The 22469-nt window shown below is 41.5% G+C and overlaps 1 protein-coding gene across 6 annotated transcripts in view; it reads left to right on the plus strand.

The window, feature by feature from the left end:
• The window catches only part of RYK (receptor like tyrosine kinase), a 48302-nt gene that overhangs the window by 23262 nt on the left and 2571 nt on the right, over positions 1–22469 (plus strand). For 2 of the 6 annotated variants that reach the window (XM_066619561.1, XM_066619568.1), the window contains 7 exons: positions 1322–1422; positions 2753–2887; positions 4284–4382; positions 8450–8519; positions 12666–12798; positions 15445–15554; positions 17470–17629. In XM_066619561.1, coding sequence (XP_066475658.1) covers positions 1322–1422; positions 2753–2887; positions 4284–4382; positions 8450–8519; positions 12666–12798; positions 15445–15554; positions 17470–17629 — 808 coding nt within the window. The remainder of the gene's footprint in view (positions 1–1321; positions 1423–2752; positions 2888–4283; positions 4383–8449; positions 8520–12665; positions 12799–15444; positions 15555–17469; positions 17630–22469) is intronic. The other 4 variants (XM_066619563.1, XM_066619562.1, XM_066619564.1 and 1 more) reach the window with 4 other exon arrangements.

Below are 22469 nucleotides of genomic sequence, written 5' to 3' on the forward strand. Positions count from 1 at the left end.
TAATCACAAAGAAATTGAACCTCAAATGAACTAAGTTAAAGTACTTAATTTAAAGTAAATCCCAAAGACTTAGATTTTTGTATTTTATCATTTATACATCTTTCCCCTCTTTATATGTGCCTAATCTGTTCCTGAAAACAGCTCTTATAGTAAAAATCTGGATGAGTACAATTATTACATTAAATTCAATGGAGAAATTCTAACTCATTCCAAAGCCATTCTAGAGTCACTGCAAAATCACCCATAATGCTTACTAGCATAAGGAAACTTGGTTGTATGACTCAGTAAAATAGAGTAAACAACATTATACAACATCAGTAATGTGTTAAAGTTGGTGATGTAAATGTTTCCAAAGTTCTAGCATCACATAGTGAAGTTTATTACCTCAAGTTTGCACACTATGAGCAATTCTCATGTTTTCCCATGACTGTTTCCTTTTCTGTTCTTTAGGACCCATATTCACAGTAGTTCGTAGAAATGTAGCACACAAACACTGTGAAAGGGAATGTGTAATGCATGTGCCTTGAAATCATGGGGATGCACTATCTGTTAGGCAACTCATCTCACACAAAGGAGTGCAACTCTCCCTGAGCCGTGCTTTGTCCTCCAAGAGTCCTGAAGAGCGTTTTTCCCCTAAAGCCCACAGGAGCATACCTGAGAAAGAGGGCTCTTCTGGATCTCTGTCTTACCAGAAGGAGAAATCCAAAATCAGTCTAACCTCTTGAAACTCCTTAGGCATCCAAGTCAAATTCATCTGGTTCTTTGTCCCTTGAACTCAAAAGCAGAGGGATGGCCTACCCATTGGGTAAAATGGGGGGGAGGGTAGACCTTGCTTCCACAAGGGACTTAATCCCCCCATTCCCAGATCTGATATTGGAAATCTTGGTATAGATGGATGGTCTTGAATTAATATGTGCAGTGTAGATAAATGAAAATCTTTACAGTGAAAGTACTTACAAAGAAAGAAGAGTATGCTGTGGATTTTGTTTTCCTCTTTCCTTTTTAAACAAGATTTAAAATAACATAGGTAGAACTGTGCCCACTGTAGATTGTTTGCAAACTTTTACCCCAAAATGTTGTTGGATGCACTGGTTTAATTTTAAGGTGCTATGAAAAGTCTTTGATATCTTTGATAGCATTGATAAGTTGAATTTTGGAGAGAAGAGTGGTCCTGTTAGTTGGTGTTAAATGCAGTTGTATCACCATAGCTAAGTAATGTGTGTCTCATCCTCTGTAAAGGTGAGAGGGTTGAATTTGGAGAAGACATGAAAAGTGCTTTTAGAAGTGACCATGAATACAATATCTTTGTTTTTCAAAACAGCGTTAGTGACAGCAGTAGTTCTCAAGGCTTATCCCAACCTTCAACTCAAACAACACAGTATCTGAGGGCTGATACGCCTAACAATGCAACACCAATTACTAGTAAGTGTTAATCTAATTACAGGATTGAAGTATTCTGTGTGCCATACATTCTAAGGCTTTTGTGGTCTGTTTGGCTATCTTTAAAATAAAAATTGTCCGGGTTTTGAGACCATGGTCCATTAAAGTTGCATTCCTAACATTTCTGCCATACCTGTGATGGGCATTCTCAAAGGGTAAGAGGTCAAGACACTCCAAACTTCCTGTAGCTGTTCCTGAAGCAAAATACTTATACAATAAGAGCAAGGCTAAATTGCTCACTTGTGACCTGCTAACAAGACAGATTACCTTCTCATGACTTCAGTTAGCCCATTTATGCTCACTCATCTGAATTTAAAGCAAAATCTGACTGTTCTACCATTCTTTGTTCCCCCATATTCTTAAAGCACAAAATTCTTGTGCTTTTTAAAGCAGGGGCCTTCCCCAGATTTTTATTGCTTACTGAGACCAGATTAAAGTGATGATGCCCAGCCCTGGTTTTTGATTACTCATAAGATCCCATTTTTAGGGCTTTGTGCTGTGTCACTGATGTGGCACCCCCAACATATCTCAGTAGCTATAGCTGTACTGAGACCGACTGCTGGTTCACAGAGACACAAGAAGACTTAGTAACGTGGATTGTCCAAACATATCAAATACTAACTGCTAGCCATCCTTGCATCAGTCAGACAAGGATTCTTGAAGTAAAGAGTGGTTCTTTGTAACTGGGACTTTTTGAGATGGTTGGGACAAACTGAGTTACAAGTACTTCTTCCTCTTGCATAATATCTCATAACATGTGTTGCCTGCTAAAGAGCAAGCAGAAGCTCTTCATTAGCTTAATGCTGCAGGTGTTCCAGAAGAACAGGTTGCAAGCACATTTAACACTCCACGTAAAGGAAGAAAGCCTTTCTGAAAGGAACCCATTTCACTAGGAACCAGAGTAGTTCCAAAAATGCTTAATTCGCCAGTACAAATATTCATATGTAGAGTAATGTAATCTAAACTTAGCATATAGTCTTGTCTAAAGCATAAGGTAATGTCATCTAAAGCCCAGAAGAGGGCAGTGGTGTGCCTGCTATCTTAGCTAGCTGTTACAAAGAGCAACCTTAATTGTGGTGTTCAACAATTACTGAAAAGATAATGATTTTTCTAGTGCATCTTGCATTTGTTTTATAGCAGAATGGTAAATATTTGTGAGGTGCTACCCACTAGCATGGGTTTCTTGTGTACTGTATTTATTGTTTCATTTTAATTGCAAAATATTTTCATTTCCTGAAAAACAATTTGCTTGTACATGGTTACCAAGGATTTTTACATTTGGTATTTATATTGGTATTGTTTGGCTCTGCTGGCTCCTCAGGTTATCCTACTTTACGAATAGAGAAGAATGACCTTAAAAGTGTAACTCTGATGGAGGCAAAGGCTAAAGTAAAGGACATAGCAATCTCCAGAGAAAGGATAACACTAAAAGATGTACTTCAAGAAGGTATTAATAGTTGCTCATATACATTATTATGCACATAATATGCTGTCCATTCACTAAATAGATTTCTAGTGGTTGGTAATAAGGAAAGTTTGCTGATTTATATTGTCAAGGAAAAAACCCGATTTGAATAAAATTTTCAGTTTGCATTTTATGTATATTTCCTAAACAATGATACATTTTAGTTGTTTATCTGTCCGCTAAAACATGTAAATAAACTTTTTTAGGGGGACATATTTTCCAGTGCTCCTGCTTTCTGCTCCTCTTATATTGTTAATCCATCTCACACAAGAAAACAAAGTAAACAATGTAAAATTCTTGCTTGTTGAAGTGTTTGTATCTTTTTACTCGCATCTTTGTCTGAAAGACAACTAAAGGTGAAGAACCTTTCAAAAGTGTGGTCTGGTACAGGCATGCCCCCATATTTGTGGGGGTTCCATTCCAAAACCCCCACGGTTAGGTGAAACTGTGGATATGAAGGAAAGCCCTCCACCCTCCTGAGCCCAGTGGGGGGGGGGGGAGGCGGCACAGGAGTCCCATGAACTTGATCTGCAGATGTGAAACTATGGATACAGGATCTGTGGATATGGGGGGCCCCTTTAGTTAGCTCTTGGGCAGAGCAGTTCTGTCATAAGATAAAACAAATCCCCTTGTTTTCTTTTTATAAAGAAGCGACATATGCAATAAAATGTTGCAGTGTATCCTAAACACCAAAAAGAAGTGCTGTTCAGAGCCACTAGCCAGCCTGGAAGGAGAACCTTTTAACTCCTTTCAGGCCATAAGGAAGGGGGAAGGTGAAGTTTCAGAAAGGGAAAAGGGTCTGTCTCTTTTTTTGTTCCCGTTCCTTGAAGACTTCCCCTGCTGCTTGAGCAGTGCTAGAAGTTTGATACTGGTTATAATCTGTGAATCTGGGCATTTTGTTGCTATAGTTCAGGAAAACCCCTGGAGTCTGGGAAAAGTCATCTTTTTTCCTTTACAAAGCATTCCTGAATAGAGTAGATAGCTACTGTAGGCATAAAAATATCACTATAGAAGTCACCTGGGTAGCATAGTGGGTGATATACAAGATGGTAGCAGTGAGTGGCTTTCTGTGAGGACTGGTCAGGCCCTGGCTCCAGTAGTAACATACTATATTTTATTGTCCTGTATGTCTTGTTGTAACATAATGCTTGACTTAAAATTTTTTTCCTCATAGTTCTTTATTTACTCAACGCATTTGCCTTGCTACCTTCCCCTCTTCCTTGTGCACTTTGATTCATGGTTGGGTTATTGAATCTGGTTGGGTTCTTGAACATGTGCATTGTGTTTTTTGTACACTGGATAATAATCTGGCCCCTAGAGCTCTGGAACATGTGCAAATTTCTGTTGACCTAATATTCTTCATTGCTGTTATTCTCAGGCACTTTTGGACGAATCTTCCATGGAACACTAGTAGAGGAAAAAGATCCTAGTAAGGAAAAGCAAATGTTTGTCAAAACTGTAAAGGGTAGGTTTTATTGTGAGTTTTATTCATTTTTAATTTTTAGGCAGATTATGGCTTGTATCCTAAATTCTTGTTCTGTAAATGGGAGGCACTTCTATTTGGGAGGGGGATTTTCACTGCTCTCACCTTAATTTTGTAGCTCTCTCTTCCCCTAACCATCCTGTTTCAGAGGTCTTTCAATTCTGTTCCACCCTGGAGTAGGTTTTTGTCAGGTGCAGAAGGCTGTTGTGCCAAGGAGGCAGCAGGAAATTTCACTGTCACAAGCATCTTTCTGTGCCCACTCCTTAGGGTATACCCTTATGAGACAGTCTGTGGTACTCTCTTAGATGTGTAGATACATTATGATTGGACAAAGTTTGTTCCATAGTGCAGTCATTATAAATGACATCACTTTGGCTTCAGTTTACTGAATTAGGTATGTGTCACATAAGCCTTTTTATCCAAATAGAGAGTCCAGAGACTGAGAGGGACTGTGGCAGCGAGTTAATGTGCATGCAAAAGACTATAGAGTAAATGAGCTTTAGGGAGTCGCAGCATGGCGGAAGAGAGCACAATCTGTGTAAGTTCTAGTAGGAGGTTGACTCTGCATCACAGGTGATCTGAAAAGCAGGAAAAGGGGACAAAAAATTTAGACTCTAAATCAATGGTTCCTGAACTTTTCAGCACCGTGACACACTTCTCCTCCATGGTGAGTTGCAACTTCATGTGCACTGGGCCCGACATGAAGCTCCCTGTAGTGCCACAATGCCTTATTGCAGTGGTTCTCAAACTTTTAGCACCAGGACCCCCTTTTAAAAATGTAAATCTGTCTGGACCCACCAGAAGTGAAGTCATGACCACAAGTGACATCATCAAGCAGGAAAATGTTTAACAATCCTAGGCTGCAATCCTACCCACACTTACCCAGGAGTGGGTCCCATTTACTGTCATTGTTCAAAGCATATATATTTAGAAACCTGTTAAAAGTACAGATCTGTAACATTTCCCCAAATGCAATCACATATCATGGTAGCATCAAGTCTAATATATTAAAAATAAAATACACCTTGAAATGAATAGGGACCCACCTGAAATTGGCTTGTGACCCACCTAGTGGGTCCCAAACCACAGTTTGAGGAACACTGCCTTATTGGAAAGCCCCAGAGGCTGCTTCTGGATTGCACCAGGCCCGTGACTTACTCTGTTGGCCTCTGCAGGCCCCAAAATGCCCCATAGAAACTACTTCCAGTCAAACCGAAGGTTGCATCTGCAAACCAGAAGTTGCTTGAGGTTACTTCCAAGGAGCATTCTGGGGCCTGTGGAGGCCAATAGAGTGGGTCGTGGGCTCGGCGCAACGTGGAAGTGGCCTCCCAGTAAGGCATTGTGATGCTATAAGGAGCGTCGTGTTGAGCTCTCCGCACATTGAGTTGTGACCCACAACAGTTTGGGAGATGCTGGTCTAAATTGCGAGTGAAGGTGGGGATGGCAGTAGGAAATGCTAATCAGAATTGGATAGTGGAGTAGATAACTCTGAAAAGAAGGGAATTACACACCCCAATGTGTTAAGGGGCATGATGATACACTTTTTTAATACACCGAGTGTTGAAGCCACTGATTTGAAGTCTATGCAGTCTTTTTCCCACTGCTCCAAATCTGTAAAAGGAACAGGCACCTTCTTATGTTTACCGTAGAGCCCTAGGGGCCACAGCTCAGTGCTTGCGTGCACAAGGTCCCAAGCTGGCACCTTCAGTTAAGGGAGCTTATAGTAAAGGTTAGCAAATATCTCTGCCTGACACTTTATAGAGCTGCTACCTGTTCAGAGTGGAGAATATTTGAGTAGAAGGACAAACAGTGTAATATGGTATGATGCAGCTTCATCCCTGTGGGACTGTCTCCCAGCTATTGAGATAAGGTTGGACACTTCGACCAAGAAGAAGCATGTTGGGCCTGTGCTGCTGCTTTAGCCTGTTCCTCCGCTATGCTGCAATTTTTGTTTTGAGTGTTTCAACTTATACTAAATTATCATAATAAGGATGGGACATTTCTCTGTGTTAACTTTTTTGAATACTTGTATGTTAGTTTTTTCCACTATCTTTTCTTAGTGAAAGCACACTGGAATGTTTGTAGTGTAACTAATTGCAGGTTTAGTTATGCATTGTATTCTGCTGAGTATGGGTTAAACTTATATAATTTGTTTTGTTGGAGAAATGGGTTGATTTATAAGAAACAAGGAAATTATATTGATAAGAGAGCACAATACGAATGTTGGAACTGTTTTACAAGATAAGATTTGAATTTCCGTATATACTTGAATGCAAGTCAATCATCCTTTCAGCAGTTCATGCCTAAGAAGTTAAAGAAATAGATTTGTCAAATAAACCTGGACAGTTGACTAGCTTAGTACAAATAATCTATCGATGGAACACTGACTCTTGCATCTCCAATAGAAACACTCTTCTGTTGCACTTGTGTATATAAAGTGCAATTGTGCCATTTAATGGATGTGGTTTAGTGATGCATGATTTGTTCACTTTGTACGAAGTGATTACATAGGAGAGAGGATCAAACTGGAATTGTAAACTAATATTGGGGCCTTGAATTTTAATGATGTGGGCATTCTGTAAATTAGAGTGATAGCAGTGCATGCTTTGTGGAAGGCCATATCATCCGGAGTAATAGGTTGTATCTTAACATGATCTGCCAAGAAGTCCCAGGGGTGCTTATACAGCAGGGTTCCCAAAATGTACGTTGTGACACCTTAGGACAGTGTATCTCAAACTGTGTTTTGGGACCCACTAGGTGGGTTGTGAGCCAATTTCCAGTGGTTCTCCAGTCATTTTAATCTGTATTTTATTTTTAATATATTAGAATTTATACTAACGGTATATGTATGCATTTGTGAAATGTTACAGATCTGTACTTTTAGCAGGCTATTATGTATATGCTTCTAACAATGATACTCAATGGGGCTTACTCCTTGGTAAGTGTGGTAGGATTGCAACCTTTTGGATGTTTGGGGAATTTTTTTAAACAGATCAGCAACTGCTTGGGATGACCTGGAGAGTGGTTCTTTATTTTAAATAAATTTTTGACCTTACACTTATTGCAAACTTTTAATTTACTAACTTAATTAGATTGAATTTTGTTGTATTGGGGGTGTTAAAAATTTTCCTGCTTGGTAATGTCACTTCTGACCATGACATCACTTTCAGGTTAATGACACCACTCCTGGTGGGTCCCAACAGAATGTTGTTCTAAAAAGTGGGTCCCAGTGCTAAAACGTTTGAGAAACACTGCCTTAAGACATCACAGCACAGTCACGGGTGCCACGGGATGTCCCCAGTGGCCCCTTCTACCTGTTTCCCTGGGTACCCTTCTCTTGAATCCTTCGAGATCCAAGATGGTAGCACCTAAATCTCATGAGATTTGAACTCCACCATCTTGAATTTCACAAGATTTTGCAAGATCCAAGATGGCAGCACCCAGCTGAACCAGAAAGAAGAGGCTTTGGGGGTGCCGTGACCCAGGTAAGTTCACAGTTATACAGTGAACTCAACCCAGAAAATGTCCATGTAACCCTTAGAAAGATAATATATGTAAGGAAATACGGTGGGGGGGGGCATATCCATGGATTCACTTATCCGCGGATCAGTTCCGGCGTCCTTGCATATCCCCCTGCACCCACCCCATCTGGATGTGAGGGTAGAGGTTCCCCAGACCACAGGGACAGGCATTTGCCCAAATCCACAGTTTCACCTATCCATAGGTGTGGTGGGGAGGTAACAGAACAGATAAGGAGGCAAGCCTGTATTGTTGCAATTGGTGTTCTAGCTAGGTCACAACATATTCTAACTGGTGATGTTTATACGTAAGGTTGCTTTTAATCAAGCCACTCACATTTACTCTAACACTACCCTGGATAGTGTGCCCCCCGAATAAATAGATGAAATGATACACTTCTGAATAGTTGAGGATGTCTATAGCAGTGCCTTCATTTGTTCATCAGATGCCTTTAATAGTGGTGCTGATTTTTTTTCATGGATTTTGAGATTTGTTTGCTTTTGTAGTTATAGCTATATTCATACAAATGTTTGACTTTTTAGATCAAGCCTCTGAAGTTCAAGTGACTATGATGTTAACCGAAAGCTGTAAGCTCAGGGGCCTTCATCACAGGTTAGAACTTCTTTTTGCTTGAGAATGAAATTATTTTGGGGAGTGGAATTTCATCTAGGCAACAGACTTTAATGTAAGCAGAAAACTTTAATAGTCCTGCTATTGGAAAACTTTATTAGTTCTGCTATAGGAAAAAAAGACACTTTTTCTGCTTTAGACTTCAGGTGTGTCTTTTTCTTAGAGGTTGCTAAGGCATAAACATGAAGAATAAGAAATATACTTCCATATGTTTCGCATAAGACTTCTCAAGTAATATATGAAATTACCTGTAATGTAACTGAAAAGAGATTCAGTTTGTTTGGGAACAATGCAGCAAGGTATCTGCTAAACAAGGAATACGCTTTCTTCAGATTAAGATGAACGTAAGATTTCATGGGTCCATGTACCTCTGAACGTGGTACATGTTCAGAGGTACATCAAATGTTGCCATTGGGCAAAAAGGAGTTAAATTCCAATTTTTATCAGGCTTCAGTGCCATCATCAGTTGGATGAAGAAATACTCTAGGCTGAATTTGTAGACCAACTCTTAAAACTGATGAGCACTGGTAACAAATCTCTTAAATTTTCTTCTTTGCCTCTCTGCTTGTTCCCTCCTTAAGTTTGTCTGTTCCTTTTTTTTCTGTATTTTGAACTTCACAATGTCAGCTTAATGTGTCATGTGCCATTATTTTTTACCAGTCGACAACTCCTGAGAGTGCCCCATATTAGCAAAACACCTCTGAGATGCAAATCTTGCATGAGTTGGCCATAAATTCTGAACTTTCAGCATATGTAGAATGACTAATCACACAAAGGAGAAAGTTCAGTATAGGAAATGGATTTTTGCAGAGGTTCAAATTCGAGTTACAGAACTTCTGTGGAAAATTAGGTGCTGAATTAGATAGACCTTTAGTGCTACTCTTTATATGTCATGAAGGCTCATAATGGAGCAATCTTGCTTAAGCTAAGCTGGTCTGATGCTGGTCAGTGCTTGGATTGGAAACCACCTGAAAAATTCCTACATGGGCTGTCTTCTGTTCCATGAAGGGAAAAACAAAAAATCTGAATGAAATTATACTTAACAAAATTTATTTTGGAAAGCACCTGTTCTTCCTAACTATGAAATCGCCTTGCTCCAGTGTTCTGTTCTTCTCTGAGTTTTGGTGCTTGAGGAACTCTTAACTTTGAAACTTTTCGTAGTGTTCTTATGCAAATGTTTTCTAGTGATCTTAGATTAAGGTCCTCTTTAAGTTTCCCATATATTAAAGGATTATGTCAGAGGTGGGTTGTAGGGCACAAGTGTGAAAGGATTAACATCTTATCCACCTCCTTCCTTGCTAATGCATAGGCACTGAAGCTAGTGGTACCCCTGTGGTCTCTGCACCAGTGGTTCTCAAACTGTGGATCGGGTCTTGATTTTTGGTGGGTTGCCAAAGGGTGATTGTGTTGCCAACAGCACAGTCCTGGAACAAGCTAGAATCCCTAGCATGTATGCACTGCTGAAACAGAGACGCCTGCGTTGGATCGGTCATGTTGTGAGAATGGATGATGGCCAGATCCCAAAGGATCTCCTCTATGGAGAACTCATGCAGGGAAAGCGCCCTACAGGTAGACCACAGCTGCAATACAAGGACATCTGCAAGAAGGATCTGAAGGCCTTATGAGTGTACCTCAACAGGTGGGAAACCCTGGCCTCTGAGTGGCATGGCCTTTCCCAGTTTGAAGAGACACTTGGCCAACAGACTGAGGCAAAGAGGCAAAGAAGGAAGGCCCATAGCCAGGAAGGCAGACCAGGGACAGACTGCACTTGCTCCCAGCATGGAAGGGATTGTCACTCCTGAATCGGCCTTTTCAGCCACACTAGACGCTGTTCCAGAACCACCATTCAGAGCGCGATACCATAATCTTTCGAGACTGAAGGTTGCCAACTACAAAGGGTGATGAAAATACCGGTAATTACTTGCCTCAAGCCCTGAGGCTATTAAAAAATGAGATACTGTAGCCGCTAATTACCCTGCAAAAGAGCTTAGCTCCTACAGTTTGCAAGCATGTATAAATGTAGGGAGATAAATGTTTGAGGGTCTTTTTCTGGTTATTATTACTTATAAATATATAAATAAAATATTTCTTTCTAGTTCTCCTTCTTAAAAAGTCTGGTAAACTTAGGTGGGTTTTGACAGAGTGGCATTTTTACAAAGTGGGTCCTGGTGCTAAAAAGTTTGGGAACCACTGCTCTACATGCTCTCTCAACACACAGAGCAGCTTAACAGGCCTTCTTAGGCTCTACTCTCCCCTCTCCCTCACAAAATTTCAAGTAGGGAGCCCTTTTGCTCATTGCAGGTATTGAGTTTCTTGAATCTTTGGTCTCCCAAAGACTCCAACTAACAACTTGCTTTGAGTTTTGTCAGACTTGTTTGCCTCTGTGAAGCTGTGATCCTCTGAGGCCATCCAGTACTACTTTTCTCATCAGTGTAAGCCAGCTGTCTGTTTCATTTTGTAACTGAATTCCCCCAACACTGCCCAGATAAGGATGAAGCCACACTAGTTGCTGCCACTTCCTATACCAAAAGAGCCCCCTCTAGGCTCCCCTTCCGTGCACTGCAACTCCAGTAAGCGGTACTATCATGTCTGAGCCCAGTGCCCCCAGAAAGAGGACAAACTGCTCTACTGTAGTAATGCTGCAGTGGCATAGCTAAAGGGGTCCAAGGCAGTCAATTGCCCTGGATAGCATGCCTTGTGGGGGTGTCAGAGGTGCCTTTCTGAGGGCCAAAGAGGCCACATGCAGCCTCCCTGAACCTCAAAAGACCTAATGGAAGCCTTAGAAAGGAGGGAAGTGCACTTCCTATAGTAGTCAGGAGCAACATGCATCTAAACTTTGAGAGTGTGAACTTCTCTGTATCGTGAAGATAGTTTTAAAAATAATGGCTTGTTCATGTGGTTGCAGTTGTCCTAAATGGGTCACAAACTGTATAAGCAGGAACAAGACAAGCTCAGTTAAGTCCAAACTGTCTTGAAAGATACTTTTTAAAGCAATCATTATTGAGGGTTTGCTCTCTTGTAGTAATATGTGAATCCTGACTACTCTGAAGTTCAGAAGTTTTTCATCAATGAGAAAAATAGTGTTAAGATATCTTGCTGTTTTTTGGTAGGTCACTATTTTGTAACAGAAGTGCAGTCTTGATTTTTTTTCTGAGTTGCGAATATTGATAACAGGAGTTAGAGACAGGTGACGTGCCATTCTTCTAACTTGTATGTGATGTCCCTCAATTAGTGGATAAAATGCATTGTTCAGTATTTTACTGAGAGTGATTACTTTTATTATCCTTGTGTATATTTTAGCATTGAAACCTGTAATACTTTGAAGTTGTCTTTCCATAGTTCCTTTACTCAGTTATTAGTTTTAAGGAATTGTGAACCAGTTTTCGTCCTCTCCCGTCTTGTAAACTATTTTGATAAGCGACTTTTTAGAAAAAAAATGAATTCATAGCTATAGACCTCTATTCAACACATTTGATTTAAAGAGCAAAGTTTGGTATATCATTAACCTCTAAAGTAGTGGTTTCCAAACTCCTGCAGGGGAGTTGGAAACCAGGTACAATCTTTGTAAGTCTTTGTGGGGGCAGCAATAGCGCCACAGTGATCATGGCTGCACCATGATCAAGGGGCTTTTCAACTTAGCTAGAGGGTAATGCTGGTGATCTGGTGAGTACAGGTGGCTTGCAGGCCTCCCCACTGCTCTCTTCAGCAGTTGTGACCTGGGTTGTGATCACAAAACTGGAAATGGGCTGTGATAGCCAAAGAGAGCTGCTTGGAGCAGTGTGGGAGCCCCCCATGCCCTCCAGATGGCCCGTGCTATCCCCCAAGAAAGTTTAAAAGCCCATTGATTGTGCTGTTGCTGCAATTGCTGTGGCGCTATAACTGCAGTCGTTTCTTAGCCACTCCCCTTAAGGGGGAATGGCCTCCTTCTGGTTCCCATGGTGGGCACGACCCACCAGTTTGGGAACCACTGCTTTAAAGGATTTGAATGAAGGAAATGGAATAATTATTGAAGTCATTGCACAAATCAATGATATGTCATACAGTGCATCTTTTTTTTTAAGACATGGGAAGTATTGGTTGAAGAGCTAGTGACCAAACAGAAATAAATCAGAATTACATTTCTTTCAGAAATCTGCTCCCTATTACACATGTTTGTATAGAAGAAGGAGAAAAACCTATGGTGCTCTTACCATACATGAATTGGGGGAACCTTAAGTTGTTTTTGCGGCAGTGCAAACTGGTAGAAGCCAACAATCCTCAGGTATGAGATGAGTAAAATTGCAATCTTATAACATTGACCCCACTGGATGGGCCTATGGCGTGATCCAGTGGGGCTGTTCTTATGTTCTTATTAGATTTGGTAGGTCATGCATGTGAGTAAACACCCATAGGATTGCTCTATGAATCTAGCGTATCAATTTCAGTGTTGCCATTTTAGGCTTTTACATTCAATCTGTTAAGACTGGGAGTTTGCAAGGAATTTATTTCAAATTTATTATGCCATAGAAACTTTAAATCAGATATAGCTAGTCAGTCTTAAAAACAAAACACACAATGCACATGTTCAAGATCATTGATGCTTTTAGTATCGTATTCTCTGCTCAAAGTCAAGAATGAACCTAGAAGTTCCTTATTCAGCCCTTTCTCTAGTTTTGAGGGTTCACCAAACATTTTACATAAACTTTCAAGCATATAAAGAACCCTCAAACCTACTGCAGCATGTTTTCAAGGCACTTGGGGATAAAGTTGTTTGCATTTTCAGTAACTTAGGTAGTATATTGTCTGCAGTACGACTCACGAATGTACCGTATTTTTCGCTCCATAAGACGCACCTGACCATAAGACGCACCTAGTTTTTAGAGGAGGAAAACAAGGAAAAAAATATTCTGAACCAAATAGTGTAATAAAATATTTAATAAACTATAACAGAATAACATTTGAACCATATAAAGTGAACAGCAGTCAACAGTGGCATTAAGAACCATTATCACTGTCATTAACAAATGGAGAGACTTAAAGGTTTGAGTACTCTAGTTTTCTGGAAACCCCAAGAACTCATCGCTAGAGTCAGAATTTATGAAACTCACAAAAGCAGATGCACACAAATAGGGGATCACATTAACTTTCTGCTACAATGATGTTCTGCCAAATTCCAAATCACTGGGCCTCGTGCCCGCTTAAGGCTGATCAGTCCCCCTTGTGCAACTCACCAATGCAGCAAGCAAAAGTGAGTCCAGTTCCAGTCCACAAATGCCAAGTAAATCAGTCCTATCAATCAGAGTTACCAAATCAGAGTCCAGAGCCAATAAGCCAAATTACAGTCCAAGGTCAGGTTCCAGGTAGGTCAGTCAAATCCATCAGGGTATCCAAGTCCAGTCACAATCCACAGTCAGATTCCAAATTCAATAAACCCAGTCAGTCTCCTCTCCTACCTCCAACCTGCACTCCTTCAAAACCCACAAACCCTTTCTGCCTCTGGTACTCCTTATATCCCTGAGGGCCCTATTGCCTTCCAGTGGCTGCAGCTGTGCAGCACACTCTGCTGGATGCCCAGGCCTTACCCTTTAAGGGGCCACTGCTGACACCACATCTACCTCCTCACCAGATCTTCCTGGATTCCAATACAAGGGGGGGGGGGAAGCAGATCTCTATACAGACCAGTGCAAAAACAGGGGAAAGGTGTGGGGAAGGGAATATCTCTGTATAGACATCACAGCAAGACCAGTGCAAAACCCCTTGCACACAGAACCAACAGATGGAAGTTGGGGGGGGGGGCAGATCTCCATACATACCAGTGCAAAAGCAGGGGAAAGGTGTGGGGAAGGGAAGATCTCTGTACAGACATCACAGCAAGACCAGTGCAAAACCCCTTGCACATAGAACCAACAGATGGAAGTTGGGAGGGGGGCAGATCTCCATACATACCAGTGCAAAAGCAGGGGAAAGGTGTGGGGGAGGGAAGATCTCTGTATAGACATCACAGCAAGACCAGTGCAAAACCCCTTGCACACAGAACCATCAGGTGCTCACTCCCTGGGCTCCCTGGACTCACTCCCTAGGCTCCCTCCCTGGGCTCACAAGCCTGCCAGGGGCTCACTCCTAGGGATGCTTGGATGGGAGAGAAGCCTGCGATTGACTCATTTCGCCTGGAGATTGACTGGTAGCTCTCAATTGACATAATGAGCACCCCTGCTCTAGGGGCTTGCTCAGCAAGACTGCCACCCCACCCACGCTTTCCTGGGAGTGAGCCCCAGTGACTCTGAGACTTACTTCTGAGTAGACAGGAGGGCTTGCTCAGCAAGACTGCCATCCCACCCACACTTTCCTGGGAAGGCAAGCAGAGCAGGCAGGGGGCGGAGTTTTGTTTTGTTTTTTGCAGTATTCGCTCCATAAGACGCACACACTTTTCCCCCCACTTTTTTTGGGGGGGGGGGAAAGTGCGTCTTATGGAGCAAAAAATACGGTAATTGTTTCATGAGGTCTAAGGACAAGTCACTTAGAAACATCCCTGCTTGTTTCAGCTCTGCTCTTCTTGACTTATTCATTAGGGAAGCATTGACCCAGCTTGGTCTAGAAGACTGTAAATGTCTCTTTGTTAAAAGGGAGTATGTATACGCAATATTCTGTCCAAGGGGTAATGTATAATTATGCTTCCTATAAGAGGGCACCACTTTAAAAGGTATCCTTTCATATATTTAACAGGATAAGACAAGTTGTCCATCTTTACCTCAGCGTGGCTTCTTCTCCAGTGGCTGTTCTTGGTGTTCCTTTTATATCGTTTTCACATTGTGAGCCTTTTGGGGGCAGGGAACCATTTATTAATTTAACTGTGTAAATCACTTCGTGTATTACTCTTGTTGAAAAGCAGTATATAAAAAGTTTTAATAATTTTAATTTTTTTCTATAGGCAATTTCACAACAAGATCTTGTGCATATGGCTATTCAGATTGCCTGTGGAATGAGCTACTTGGCTAGAAGGGAGGTCATTCACAAAGACCTGGCTGCTAGAAACTGTGTGTAAGTACTTCAGTGCACAGAGCTGAAGGTGCTGTGGCCCCTCAAGTGGTGATGGTGTTAAAAGTCTGTTTTAACTGTCCTGATTTAATCAGTGCTCAAATCAGCATTTTCAATCTCAAGCTGATAGCTGTGCCATGATATGTGACTAGCTAATTTTTTGTTATTTTTTCTTAATACTTATATACTGCTTTTCAAAAGATTGTTCTGAAGGTGCTGCATGATAAAGAAGTATTTGCAGAGAGTACCAGAAATAGCAGTATTGGGTGCTGCAGTACTTGGGCTGCCTGGAAGATTCACTGAGACAGATGTTGGCCACCAGTAACCTGTATTTTTGAAAAGTATGCTCACCGTGGACAGGGACAGATCCAAGGGGGGGCCATAGGCGCGTGACCCCCTCCCAACTATCTGGCAGCAGGAAAGGTCTCTTACTGGGCTGGGGAGCAAAATTGGGAAGGGCGAACGCCCACTGGGCAGGGCACTGGGAAGACTGGCTGTAATGGGAGCCCAGGTCTACCCGGCAGGTAGATTTGGGCTCCAGATCCAGGCGGGGTAGACTTGGGTTCCTGCCTGGACTTGGAGCCCAAATCTACCTGCCGGGTAGACCTGGCCTCTCAATATTACTTATGGCCTCTATGATCAAAGTTTGGTGGGCAGGTAGACCTGGGCTTTTGCCTGGATTTGGAGCCCAGATCTACAGCTGGGTAGACTTGGGCTCTCATTGCAGCCAATGGCTCAAAGTTCAGGCTGGAGCCCAGGTCTACCCAGCTGTAGATCTGGGTTCCAAGTCGATGCAGGAGCCCAGATCTTCCCACCTGGTTGATCTGGGCTCAGGAGTTAGTAGTGATCATGCCCCCCCCCCCCCCCAAAAAAACACTGGATCTGCCCCGATAGTGGACCAGTTCTGATATGGTGTGCTGGTCATTGTGCACATCTCTTCCCGCCTCCTTCCACTTCCACACTCTCAGGTGAGGGAGGATGGACTATCCAAATCTGGATGTTGACCTTGCTGCCTGCCTTCTCAATTCCTTCACCTTGCAGGACCAAGAGTGTTCCTTACCATGTGCAGGCTACCCTGCTGCCTCCCATGTAGCTCATCCATCTTTGTGACAAATTTTTTGCTAATTCTATTTCTAGTTCCATTAATTTGGGATTGATAAGATTCACTTACACACTCTTCTCCAATAGTATATTTTCAACACCCATAGTAGCAACAAAATGGTGGTGTCATGGCATCAGTACAAAGCGTGTCAATTTGCTTTTAAACCTGCTGAATTATATACATTTTTATTTAGTAAATTTATACTTGTTGGCAGTAGCACTGCAGTTATGGAACTGCCTTCCTTATGATTTAGGAACTGCTCTGTCCTTAGAGATGTTGTAGTGGGATTTTTGATGATGATGATGGAAGCCTTTTTTAAAGATGGTTGGGGTGGCTTAGGGATAAGTGGGTGGTTGTGAGTACTACTTTACTGAGTGCCTTACTGGCTGCTTGGATGTCCTATTTTGACTTTTATGTTGCTATTTATGCGACTGCTTATTTCTGGTTTTATACTTGCTGAGAATGCTTTTATGATACACTGTGTATTTTTTATTTTTTGGTTTTGTTACTGTAGTTTTTATTGATTTATTTTATGTTTGGTTTTGTAAGCCACCTTGCACACTTTTGTTGGAAAGGTGAGGTATAAATTTTAAATAAATAAAACAAGGAATTCTTGAAAAGGAGTTCCTTTGTTAAAAACTTACCTATGATTGCAAATGAAAATGGTTTTGCACTAGGACTACTAGACTAAAATTTGTCTAGAAATGCTGGTTACTTCCTGAGTGCTGTATGTACAGTACTTAAAGTGCAAAAATACTTGACTGTAAACAGTCTATCTGGCCTAAGTTGTTGTTCTGTATGCTTTTTAATATGTAGGATTGATGATTCACTTCAGGTAAAGATTACAGACAATGCCTTGTCAAGAGACCTTTTTCCCATGGATTACCATTGCCTTGGAGACAATGAAAACAGACCAGTGCGGTGGATGGCTCTTGAAAGTTTGGCTAACAATGAGTTTTCTGGTGCAAGTGATGTGGTAAGTCAAGATATATTGGCAAAATGAATACAGAGCTTACAGAACTTTTCAAATTCAGTGCTGCTACTTAACATCTGAATGGCACTTGGTTGAGTGTGCTAAGTGTTTCACGTGTATTATTTTGCTGGAATCCTTATGAAACCCCTATAAGGCAAGCAGTATTATCTTCACATTGCAGCTGGAGAGCTGAGGCTAAAAGGGGAGTGGCTATCTAAGGTTACCTATTGAATTCATGGCAGAGGTGAGACTTGAACCAGGGAAGTCTCGATTCTCTTACTCATAACACTACTCCAGTTCTGGTTGTTGTTGAAAAATATTGACAGTCTGTATTGAGAGTTTTAGTTGTAACAAATTAACATTTTTCTGTTGTGTCCCACACTCTCTAGATCTTCAGTTTGAAGTTAAACCTGAGAAATAGATTAGCTTAGGAGAGACCCCTCATTGAGCTGAATAGGGGATTGGAGCATGTTACCCACATTCATACCCTAGTTTGAGGTACTGAACCAAACTGATTTTAATATCAAAACAAGTACAGCAGATGTACAATAGGAGTATTTTAACTTGCTACTCCAGTAGCACAGATCTTAAGAGATGTTCTCATGGAATTAATGTACAATTAAAATTGACATATGGTAAAATTTAATATTGCATCTTTTCCTGGCCAGTCCCAATGGTATTTGCTCGAAGTTTCCTGTTCATGGCCCAGTGGCACCAAGGAATGTGGTTGGCAGAACTGGAATCTGAATGCATTATTGCCGCTAAACACTGGATCACAGTGAGGCTTCTTTTCCCTTCCCAAGTGTGTTAATTGATTTTGAAACCTTCTTTTCTGAAGGGCTAGAGGTGTGTCTGAAACATTTTTAAAGCCAATTACCACAGTCTTTTGCAGTATTTTGGGGAGAGGCTCATTGGTATGGTTAGGATCCTGACTTGGCCCCTCTCATAACCGCATGCACAAAATAGATTTCCAAAGCCAGACCAGAAAGTTTAGGAGAGGCAGTCCAGTGTTCAAAAGCTTAGGCATGATTTATCAGTACCCAGACACACTAGCTCTTGTGTCTTTTTTTTTGGTGGTTGAGTCAACAAAGTGATGCTCTTCTATTCCTGGTGCATGTCTGTTCATTCTTCAATTTTTCATACTAGAATTTTTTGTGTCATTGGTATTGGAATGCATAGAAACTCATAGAAGCTTCTAGTAACTTTCACAAAAGTTGTTGACTTTTCTTTAGGATCTATAGAGAAGGGGATATCCTAGAGATTCACCTCAGGTTAAGAAGGACTGAAGGCATGGCATCTAGTAGGGAATATTCATTGTGAGTAGGGCTGAGCACAGCCTGAATGACCTCTTACACCTTTTCAGACTGTGCTGCCATGAGAGCTAGGAATGTTAAAAAAAGGGGGGGTTGATATTTAAACCACATTTTGTTCTCAGAATGTGTAGCTTGGGGCAAAACATATGGGGATATCGTGAAAAGTAATATATTTATCTGAATCTTGCAGCAGTTGCAATATAGATTTTATCTATATTTTTCATTCCCATGCAGTCAGCTAAAATGTGTTTGAAAAATATAATTCATGGGAGATGGTATAAAGTGCAGTATAAAACTATTGAACCATGTGAGTAATCATCCCTTGGCATTGCCTCCAAAAACCTGGTGGAGTGGGGTTTTAGAATATTTCCCATTTCAGAAAGGCAGAGGTCATGGACTTTGTAAACCTTTCTCTCTGTTCAACAAGTCTGTTTCTGCAGATATACTTGGATCAGCTTATCCAAGCTGATCTAGAATTATTGTAAGACTAGATCTGTGGTTCCCAAACTGTGGACCCACCAGTGGGTTGGGAGTTGATTTTTCATGGTTGTGAAACTGACAAGCTGATGGCTGACAAGAAAAATATATTGAGCCCACTGAGAACTGAAACTAAGTTAGCACATGCACATTCATGAGTAGACCATGCCTCAGTCCATTTCAAAGGGCAGGCTGAGGGATTGCAACACCACCAAATGCAGCACAACAGAATGGTCATGATTTGATAAATGCAGACCCCAACAAACTCTCAAGGAAGTTGTCCCCCCTCCAAACAGACAGGGAAATTGTATTAAGCCCTATGGAAAGTGAAACTGAGCCACACATGCGTGCTTACTTGCAAGTAGGCAACTTTGCCTCAGCTCTTATCGAAGGCCAGGCAAAGGGGAATACAGTGCCACCTGAGTGGTCGCCATCCAGTGAACATGGAGCTCAAGAAACACTCCAGAATGTGGTCCCTCTCCCATATTAAAAAGGATAAAAACAGAGGCTTGAGCAAATGGTAAAGTGAAACTTTTTGTTCAGTTTCATACAACTAGGCAGGTCCTGGTAGAGTGTTGTTTTATGAAGTGTGTCCCAGTGGTAAAACATTTGTGAACCACTGCTCTAGATTCTATATCAGTGATGCTGAGCCCTATGACGTGTGTCAAAGGTGACATGCCACAGCTTTTGGGGAGGCATGCTAACGCTCACCAACACCTGACAACAGGTTTGTTTGTTTTACTCATATTTCATTTTTGTAATTATTTTATGTTTCTTTATATAATACGTAGCACGACACATTATGGAATTGTGTTTTTTAAAATAACTGAATATGTAAAGAATTGTTTCACTTTTGTTTGGGAGGGTGACACACCGGCAAAGTCAACATTTTCCAAAGTTTCGACAAGCTGAACACAAAAGGTTTGTCATCACTGTTGTAGATCAAAAGGCTCTTCCCAATCCTAGTTAATCAACATGGATCTATTTTTTTCTCTTAACAGCTTTATCTCTAGTTGAGCTATATCTAGATTTGTTGTGCTGTCTATAGACACATCATAGGGAACTAGCAGGAATCCACAGTGGACACCACATACTCACCTATAGTTTATATATTTTATGTTCAGGTGTACATAGGCTGAGACTAATTATTCGCGTGGGTTCCGTTCTAAATACTCATGTGGATGGCAAAAAACGTACTATAGCAAATCAATTTAAAAAACAAAGTTTCTTTGCTCCAGTGATTTAGAAACAGCTTTGATGACCTTTATGATGTAAGATAAGAGTCATCAAGAAGACAATCCATCAATCAGTTGTCCTCTAAGAGCTTAGAAAGGATCTTCACTCAGCCCCTCCCTTCACCAATGCAAAGTGATCATCTTTCTTTCACTGCTCAGGGGGAAGGGAGGGGTCGCCTGGAGAGAGAAGGATGATGGATTGTCAGCCAGCTGCCCCCCCTCTTTTTCATTAAGAAGGCTATTGTTAAAGGACTGTTCAGTTTTTTTGAACTGATTTTAAAGGGGTGCATTTTTTCCATTCTCCAGGGATCAGCACATTCCTTCTCATTTGCAGGGGCCATTCCTCTTGAGTCAAATCTGTGTATAAAAAATCCGTGTATAAATAGGCTGGACCTGTATATACATTTTCTGGCATCTGAGGAAACTCAACTCAATGTGCAAGCATGCCCCTGTGAATATTTCAGTCCTTGATCTTTAATTGAGGCAGATAAATTTTTTGAGGCTAGAATGGCTGAGCAACCTCTGTTCCAGCCCTTCTTAGGCATTTTAATTGTGGAAACCTTTAAAGATACTGGAAAACCAAGCATGCCTTTATTAATTCCTTTCTCCAAAACTTTCTTTTCAATAATACTTTAAATAAATGGTACAATGTCTCAGCACATAGTTTGAGTACTTAAGTTCACTTGACCCAACAGGAAGTAATCGTCACTGTTTGGTGGACTGGGGTATGTGGACAATAGTTCCCAATTGCATTCATTTTATTTTCAGAATTGTTCACAAGGATCTGTTTGTCCCAGGTAACTTGGTTCTTGTTGGAAGATATATCTTAAACAGAAAGCTTGCTCCCACTAAAGCTAAAACTTCTTGTTCTATTGAGTGTTTGAATGAGTAGTAGAACCACATTCTTACTCTGAAACTAAAGTGTGTTAAAGCCTGTTGCTAATAGGACTGACTAGTTTGATATGATTTCCAGAACACAGGTCTCAGTTTTAAACTGTACCTCATGTCTTCAATGGACCATATTTTAAACACATGTATGTACAGTTCAGATTGAGACATGCTTGAGTTGTACTTGGGGATGACACTTGATACAGAGCAGTTACTTGAAGTGAAACAACAGCATGTGGCTGTTCAGTAGTAGGTAACAGTAGAACAGTTGTTGTTCTAACTGGCTAGCTTAGATCAGTGGTCTCCAAACTGGAGACTGCTTCATATCAGGAAAGACTTCCCCAGTGCTGATGGAGCATTCCGTTCTGCTGGGGTGCCTCTTTATGTGCCCCTGGTCTCTCCCAAACTGTGCTCCAGCAAGCCACGTCTGCCTGGGGCTGGGGCTGAACCCAGAAGCAGCTGGCTGGTCCACAGTTTAGAGGAGATCAGTGGCTTGGTAAGGAGGCTCCCTGGTAAAACGGAACGCTCTGTTCACCCTTGGGATGGATTCAGCCTGTGGGCTGGGGTATGCCCTGGTTTAGATCAGGGGTGCCCAAACCCCGGCCCGGGGGCCACTTGCAGCCCTTGGAAGCTCCCAATCAGGTCCTTGGGGAGCCCCCAGTCTCCAATGAGCCTCTGGCCCTCCGGAGACTTGCTGGAGCCCGTGCTGGACTGACACAACTGCTCTCAGCAGGAGGACAACTGTTCGACATCTCATCTGAGCTGTGGGATGAGGGCTCCCTCCCCTACTTGCTCTTTCACGTCTGTGATGCAGCAGTAGCAGCTAAGGAAAGGCCGGCCTTGCTTTGTGCAAGGCCTTTTATGGGCCTTGAGCTATTCCAAGACCTTCATTCATTCATATAAGTTCCATCTCTAATATATTCATTTATG

The sequence above is a fragment of the Tiliqua scincoides genome, chromosome 3 (assembly GCF_035046505.1).
Source record: "Tiliqua scincoides isolate rTilSci1 chromosome 3, rTilSci1.hap2, whole genome shotgun sequence".
Taxonomy (NCBI): Eukaryota; Metazoa; Chordata; class Lepidosauria; order Squamata; family Scincidae; genus Tiliqua; species Tiliqua scincoides.